This window comes from Rhagoletis zephyria, unplaced genomic scaffold, assembly GCF_001687245.7.
Source record: "Rhagoletis zephyria isolate East Lansing unplaced genomic scaffold, Rhagoletis_zephyria_1.1 Rzeph_scaffold_00681, whole genome shotgun sequence".
Classification (NCBI taxonomy): Eukaryota; Metazoa; Arthropoda; class Insecta; order Diptera; family Tephritidae; genus Rhagoletis; species Rhagoletis zephyria.
This window is the reverse complement of record NW_016157765.1, coordinates 114,241-121,984: the sequence shown is the minus strand read 5'-3', so window position 1 is coordinate 121,984 and position 7,744 is coordinate 114,241. Positions and strand designations below refer to the sequence as shown.

Here is a 7,744-nt window from a genome sequence, read left to right as displayed (position 1 = left end):
TGGTATCGGATTTCTTAGATTTCCATCAGCGGTACACCCTGTGATCGATTCCGGTTCTGAATGGTATCGGATTTCTCAGCTTTCCATCAGCGGTACACCCTGTGATCGATTCCGGTTCTGAATGGTATCGGATTTCTCGGATTTCCATCAGCGGAACACCCTGTGATCGGTTCCGGTTCCGGACTCAGATTTGTCACCAGCGACATCTTGCGGCTTTTATCTGGGCTCTGAACTTGGATTACGATCGGCGACATCTTTTGGCGGAGCAGCAAAGCTTGCGGCAGAGCACCAGCAAACCGTATAGCGGTTCTGGACCGGTGCAACCAGCAAACCATATGCCGATTCTGGACCAGTGCAAGCAGCGCTGCTAGCATAAATATACTACTAGAGAGCCCTGAATCAAGAGCGTACTAACACGGGAGAGCTGCAAATTCCTATTAGTGAAATTTTTACTAGAAGAAATTAGCTAGCCGCTCTCGCTGCAATCTTTTACTGGAGATGTTACTATACAATCCTAATGCCACCAGTTTTTCTCATTAAAGGCCAGTATGCAGCTCTCAAGAAAACGGTAAAGAAAAAATTTGCCTATATTTCCTGTGTCTGTCCAAGGAATTTTCATGTCGATACTTCAGAGCCTGTGACACCCTGTTTCCTCACTCTTTCCTCAAGAAATAATGGAACGGGCATAAATTTCTGTTGCAAGCATGGGTTGCCTTGTGCTCTTTTTTTCACAAAAAACCTTTAGAAAACCGTAGTAGAACGCGTAGTAAATTTCTTAAGAGCTGCGTACTGCCTTATGGAAATTTGACTTAAGAGAATTTCTTAGCCATTTCTTGTAGTACGTCATTTTATATGGAGTTTTTGCTTTTTTGAGAGCTGCATACTGGCCTTTTAAACCATGTTCGAATCGGGGTATTTTTCGGAGATCACACGGTTGCTTTTAGCATTTAGTTTCTTAATGCAGATATGGAGTTGGTGACGAATTTTGTATGGTTAGAGTAGCATTTAGAGCTAAATCCGCTAAACGTGCTTTTACGCGTAAGCAAAAAACAGCACATTAGGTAATAATAATAATAATAATAATAATAGATCGGCGCTTACACATATGTTAGTGTTTGGGCGAGCTTCTCCTCCGATTTGTGGCGTGCGCCTTTATGTTGCCACACAACGCTTAGGGACCTACAGTTTTTCGCCGACTCCGAACGGCGATTTTATTTTAATGAGAAGCTCTTTCTCATGGCAGAAATTCACTTGGAGGTTTGCCATTGCCTGCCGAGGGACGACTGCTGTTAAGAAAAAACCTTTTTTCTATATTTTTTTGGGATGTTGCTTTGACCAGGTCTTGAGCCCAGGTGCTGCGGAGTAAAAGCGAGCACTGCTTACCGCTACACCACAGCGGCCGACATTAGGTACACTTCAGTTTTTTTAGTCTTAATTCCCCCTATTAAAGCTCGTAATTTTTATGAGAAACAACTTTCTGAAGCACTTATTCGTGCGCTTTTACGTTCAAATTCAGCATACATTTTTATATTTCTTTCTTGCCCCAAATCCTCAACGGATACAATTTCTTATGATGGTATTCCTACAAGAACACTGCTTGTTATATAATAACGTGTTATGTAACGCGGATTTGTAGCGTAAATGCATGTTATACTGAAAAATCTAACAGGATATCGTGTTATTAGATATGTTATGTGTAACATATGTTTCCTGTACGTGTGTAAATTTTGACATGTGGCTTTGAGTGTGCTGTTGAAATATTTTAATGTATGGGCCCTGTCACACGGTCAGTAATTATCCCGATATTTGGATCGCGATCCATATTGGTGGATTGATGGATCGCGCACGAATACTACATGTTCAATTTTATCGCGTCAGTATTTGCATAATTTTTGTGTTGAACGCTTATTATGATACAAGAAAATATTTTTATTTTGTACAAATAATTTACAGATAATGCATTTCACAATTATTTTAAAATTTCCAATGTTAATTAAATTTTTTTCAACTTGTTTTGTATGGTTTTAAGCATCGAAAACGAAGGCATAGCGAATACGATGTTCGAATTATGAGAGTAAAATATGTACTGACGAAATATATGGATCGCGTTTTGAAGGTGCTACACGTTCAATATTTATTGACGATATTGCGATCCGCGATCCAGATTTCAAAATTTTTAGAAATTTTGCGATATGTGTCACGATCCATCAATACTGCATGCTACACCGTCAATAAATATCGCGATACTTGGATCACGTCAATAAACACTGACCGTGTGCCAGGCCTATTGGAGTCTGCATTACTTGATGTCTCCGTTAGCGATTGTTCATCTGATGCGATAGATCTCTGGCGATGAATCGCTAGTGGAGACTGCTCATCGCCATCGCAGTAGATAGCAGCAGATATCGCTTTCGAGCTATCGATGAGCTGTCAAGTAGTTAGTTTCACAGCTTGTTTAAACTTTGAATTTTTATAAAGTTGCGCTTTTCTGTAAAATATATGCTCAAAACAACGTGGAGTAAGATATTTTTGCAAATAAAGCAGTTTTCGTCATGTGGAATGTACTCATAAGACCTTTTTGAAATGAAATCTTCTTCTAGTGATGGGCGAGTCCGAGATGTTTAAAGGATCGAGAGAATCGCCATCGTTGCAAAATTACAATCGAGTCAATAATCGACTCGCTGCCCGATTCTACAATCGAGATGTTTTTCGACTATTTCGAGTCGACCGACTTATCTGGCGACGTCGTGTCATCGATAGATTTCGTAGACTTGTGCAGGTATGTATGCAAAATTTACTATGTTGAGAGTGCAGTTATTTTGAATATATTTACATGGCGCAGACAAATTCAAATGTTAAAAGTATTTTTCGGAAATTTAAAATGCCTCGCTGTTTTAAAAAATCGATAGTCTGGGATTTTTTTAATAAAATTTCGGATGGTGGCAAGGTAACATCAGCTAAATGCAAATTGTGTAATACGAGCTACAAATATTTTGGAAGCACAACCTATTTGCATGACCACCTCAAAAGGAAGCATCCCATTCAACTTACAGAATTTCAGGAACAGCAAACTCCTAACGAAATTGTTGTGCTTACCACTCAGTCTCATGCACTTGCACCTACAAGTTCTGCCCCAACATTTTCCTGCACATCTTCAGCCACAACCACAAGTTCAGCTGATCAGACGTGGACAGTATCCACCTGCTCCAAAAAGAGTTAAACAGATGAGATTATATGGTTCGACAAAAACGTTTGAACCCAGCGATTATGAGCGTCTTGAATTTCAAAGAGATGTGATGCGCTTGATTGCCGTCGACTGTCAACCTTTAAGCATGGTTGAAAATCGTGGGTTCAATTATTTTACAAAAAAATATATACCACGTCACAAACTTCCATCCCGTAAAGTATTATCAGAAAGTGTGTTAGGAGAAGTATATGATCCCATGATTTCAGATTTCAGAAGCATGCTAGAGAAATCCTACTATGTATCTTTAACAACCGACTTGTGGTCTTCAGACAGCAATCGATGTTATATAACTATCACCGCACATTTCATTTACGACTTCAAAACCAGGGCCCTTACTCTGTAGTTCGAGTCGAAAGGTTGTTCTATTCGAAAGCCAAATTCGAATCGAAGCCCCATTCGTACTCCATAGTTCGTTCGAATCAACTTTCGAAGATATTCGAAAAAAGAGAGCAACACTGTTCGCCAAGTGTCAAACGCAAAGCAAAATAAAGAAAGAAACTAAAATCAAAACAAGATGAAATTGCTAACATTTCGATTGTGAAGTTTGTGCACTTAAGAACTCAGTAGTTGTTGTGTTAAATATATTTAATATTAGTGAAAGTCCTTGATAAAAAAAATTACCAAATGGATTCAGTGGCGATATGGTTGGAAGCAGATGAAGGCCAAGTGGCGGAACGAGTGCAATTGAGAGCGCTTAGGGATAAGGCCAACATATTCACTCTCAATGATAAATGGTAAAAGGATTGCTTTATTTGTGACTATTTATATTTTATGTATTTATAATTATCCCTTTACAGTTTTACGCAAAATTTCCGCCTAAACAAGCAAGCGTTTCGGTACGTGCTAAATGCCATTACGCCGGAGTTAAGTACTCCTCGAAAATCCACAGCAATTCCGCCCATTATTAAGCTGGCCGCCGCACTGAAATTATTGGGGCAAGGAGGTTACCAACACCAAATTGGCCAAGACCAACACGTAGGCCTTTCTCAGCAGTCAATGTCACGCTGCCTTATTGAAGTGTGCAAAGCCATTGAGAAAACGCTTTGCCAACAACACATTAATTTTGCAAGTACGGACGCAGAGGAAACAGAGGCGAAATTATACTTCTATGAAAAGTGTGGCATTCCGGGCGTGTTGTTTGCAATAGATGGCACACATATACAAATGATAAGACCAACAAGGAATGAGCATTTGTACTACAATAGAAAACTGAAGCACAGTATGAATGCAATGGTTGTAAGTATTGCATTATCATGAAGGTTTTCAACAACAATTTTTCAAATTAAAATTCTTAGATGTGTGACCACAAGATGAGAATTAGAGCTGTTGACGCGCGATACGGTGGTGCATGCCATGATTCCCATGTATGGAACCTGTCCAGTGAGAGAAGGGCTTTAAAAGCTCGTTTTGATAATGGCGAGAGAGGGATATGGAGTCTTGGTTAGCATCAATTAATACTTTAATATCGATAATATATTAATAATTGCATTCAAATTATTTAAGGCGACTCAGGATATCCATTGGAACCATGGATGTTAACTCCCTATCGTAATGCCGCCGAAAATTCAGCGGGAGGCCGGTTTAATCACTGCCATGCCAAAGGACGGTCAATCATCGAACGAGTATTTGGAATATTGAAAGGAAGGTTTCGATGTCTTTTGGCAGCACGCGAGCTGCATTATACTCCGCAAAAGGTTTCAGCTATAATGAACGTTTGCTGCGCTTTGCACAACATTTGTCTGCAATTTAAAGCTGAGCTGCAACCTTCAGAAGTTTTTCCCACAGAAGATGTACATTTATTAGAAACTGTGAATATGGTGGAAGCGGACAGTAGTACAGCAAATATTTCTAGGAACTTAAGAGATGAAATAAGAAACAGTTTAATTGCATAGGTGTAGCAAAATATTTTATTAATTCAAGTGTGTGTATACATAGTAGCTCAAAATCAAATCATAAAGTGATATTTTAACAATATTCGCAATGTTTTTAATTCTGAAACTTTTTTGTAAATATTTTAAAATAGTATAGCTGATTATCTAAAAAAATCGTATAAATCTAAGTTGTAAACTTGTGCCAAAATTAGGAAATATCAACAAATTTTCATACAAATTGCCAACTTTTTTACTAGAATTTCTTGACAAAAATTTGGCCTGTTAAACTTAAATATAATGTGGAAGTTCTAAGTCCATAAAAAATTCCGTTGATTTTTGATAACTTTCTTTGCTGACGGTCTTGGACATTTTTTTCCATACAAAGTATATTTTTTTATATGGAAGAAAATGCACAACACCGCAAAGAAAGTTATCAAAAATCAACGGAATTTTTTATGGACTTCGAACTTCCACATTATATTTAAGTTTAACAGGCCAAATTTTTTTCAAGTAATTTTAGTAAAAAAGTTGGCTATTTGTATGAAAATTTGTTGATATTTTCCTAATTTTGACACAAGTTTACAACTTAGATTTCTATGATTTCTGTTAGATAATCAGCTTTACTTTTTTAAAAAATGTATTAAAAAAGTTTCAGAATTAAAAACATTGCGAATATTGTAAAAATATCAACAATAAATAAATAAAATAAAAGTATTTTTTCAGTCTTCATTTTATAAAATTACATATGTAAAACATTTCTAGGAACCTAAGACACAAAATATAGTTTAGTTTCATTGGTATATAAAAAAAATGTAAAAATATTCATTAGCCTTTTCATTCACAGGTAACAATTCAACAAAAAATTACATACAACTAATTCATTGATTGCTTGGATTTGAAATTATCATAAAAATAAAAAATATTCATTATTTTTGATTAATACAACCAAGCAACTGCTGTACCTTAATCTGCTATTTAAAAAATAAATAACTTAAAAAACAATTCATCAGTCTTCAAAGGAACAAAAAACTTATAAAATATGAATTCGTAAAAATAACTACACTTAAATCAACTATTTACAAAGTTTAGCTTTTAGCTTCAGTGCTTTTAATTTCAGTTTTCTTTTCTTTTTTTCATTTTTTTTGAAAAATTCAAATTTTTCTCGTTTTAATTGAAGTTTAGCCTCTTCGAGCTCAACATTCCTCTTAAAATATCTACTTAAACTATTTAAATTATCACATACTTCGTCCAGCTTTTTCATCGAATTTTCGTGATATTGGCATTGGTTTTCCACTTGCAGTTTTAGCAAATTGTCTTTGCCGAGTGGTAGTGAGCGTGCGCGATTCGGGGGTGCAATAACAATCGGTGGCGTAGTGGGGATAGCATTCGGTGGCTGATTCTCTGCATCATTACTTGGATATTCTTCAGGCTCCAAGTTTATACAGTCAAGTGGGCTAGATGATGCAGGATCGCCGAAGGTAGTAGCACCAAAGCGCATTGTTTCAGTCTCGCCATTTATAGATTCATCTATGTTCAGTAACGCAACCACTTGTTCTTCCGTCGCAGTTAATGAACAGAATCTCGATGGTCCACCTCCTGTTCCCGACATGCTCTCCTTATTCCTTCGCAACTTCGCCTTAATATTGCTTTTATAATCTGCCCATATCTACATAAAAAAAAATTATAACGTTTTACAATATGGTTCACAAAAACATAATAAATTTGTTACCTTTTACCATTCAGTGAAGTTATGAGTTGGAGGTCCGCATGAATTAAGCTCATTTTCTAGCCTCTTCCACAGATTATTAGAGGTTTGCTTTGCAGCTAAACCCTTAATTTGACCTTTCGCCAAATCGCTGTGTTCCATCATAAAATTTACCAATATTTCAAATTGTCGAGGCTTGGTATTTGGTTGTTTGATTTTCGTTGTCCTAAAAATTATTTTTTGATTAAATAAATACACATTTTCACAAATATTATTGCAATTACTTACATTTTTGCGGACGTCCGAGTGCTTGGTTGCTGTCGAATAGAATTTTCTACAATTCCACCATTTTGACATTTGCTTTCGATGCAGGGAGTACCAAATTTTCGAAAATTCGAAAGGGGATAAAGAAAATTCGAAGGGAACAGAATGGAATTCGAACATCGAACGAATGTTACTCGAAAGGTGCTTTCAGAGTACCAATCGTTCGAAAGCGAACAAATTTTCTTTCGAATCGAACTACAGAGTAAGGGCCCAGATCTTTAGCTTTGTCAACCGAAGAAGTCAAAACTGACCATTCCACCATTAATATCGGCCAAGCGATTTTAGATATTCTATCAAAATGGCAAATTACTGACAAAATCGTTACAGTTGTAACGGACAATGCGGCAAACATGAAAAAAGATGTTTTAGAACACCTGCGTAAAAATCATCATCCTTGCGTAGCTCACACGCTTAATTTATCAGTTCAGGATAGTATTAAGTACAATCCGGACCTGGACAATTTACTATCTAAATGTAGGTCTATAGTGACTTACCTTAAACAGAGCAATGTGGCAGCATACAAGTTGAGGGAACTCCAACAACAGATGGGGATAAATGAGCTTAAACTTAAACAAGATGTATCCACTCGGTGGAACT

At 36.8% G+C, this 7,744-nt stretch overlaps 2 protein-coding genes across 4 annotated transcripts; one reads left to right on the top strand and one right to left on the bottom strand.

Moving 5' to 3' along the window:
• The first annotated feature begins 3,775 nt into the window (after positions 1–3,775).
• LOC108361018 (putative nuclease HARBI1) lies at positions 3,776–5,493 on the top strand. 2 transcript variants are annotated; one of them, XM_017613555.1, is made up of 5 exons: positions 3,776–3,981; positions 4,045–4,483; positions 4,543–4,687; positions 4,751–4,772; positions 4,815–5,493. In XM_017613555.1, exons 1-5 carry the CDS (start codon positions 3,872–3,874, stop codon positions 5,137–5,139), a joined length of 1,041 nt encoding a protein of 346 aa, XP_017469044.1. In that variant the 5' UTR covers positions 3,776–3,871; the 3' UTR covers positions 5,140–5,493. The 2 variants fall into 2 exon arrangements, with proteins under 2 accessions (XP_017469044.1, XP_017469043.1); XM_017613554.1 differs by having other exon boundaries at positions 4,751–5,493.
• Positions 5,494–5,802: 309 nt separating this feature from the next.
• Positions 5,803–7,342, bottom strand: LOC108361017 (uncharacterized). Of its 2 annotated transcripts, none has more exons than XM_017613552.1 (3): positions 7,112–7,342; positions 6,848–7,049; positions 5,803–6,784 (listed from the first exon to the last, which is right to left on the bottom strand). In XM_017613552.1, the coding sequence occupies exon 3, from the start codon at positions 6,725–6,727 to the stop codon at positions 6,191–6,193; it is 537 nt and encodes a 178-aa protein (XP_017469041.1). In that variant the 5' UTR covers positions 6,728–6,784; positions 6,848–7,049; positions 7,112–7,342; the 3' UTR covers positions 5,803–6,190. The 2 variants fall into 2 exon arrangements, with proteins under 2 accessions (XP_017469041.1, XP_017469040.1); XM_017613551.1 differs by having other exon boundaries at positions 6,855–7,049.
• Positions 7,343–7,744: the final 402 nt, after the last annotated feature.

Excerpts from the sequence above, each read along its gene's own strand:
- LOC108361018 (XM_017613554.1), top strand. The coding sequence starts at position 3,872 with ATGGATTCAGTGGCGATATGGTTGGAAGCAGATGAAGGCCAAGTGGCG. Across the intron at positions 4,484-4,542 it reads ACAGTATGAATGCAATGGTT|ATGTGTGACCACAAGATGAG; the intron begins GTAAGTATTGCA and ends TAAAATTCTTAG. Across the intron at positions 4,688-4,750 it reads GAGAGGGATATGGAGTCTTG|GCGACTCAGGATATCCATTG; the intron begins GTTAGCATCAAT and ends AAATTATTTAAG.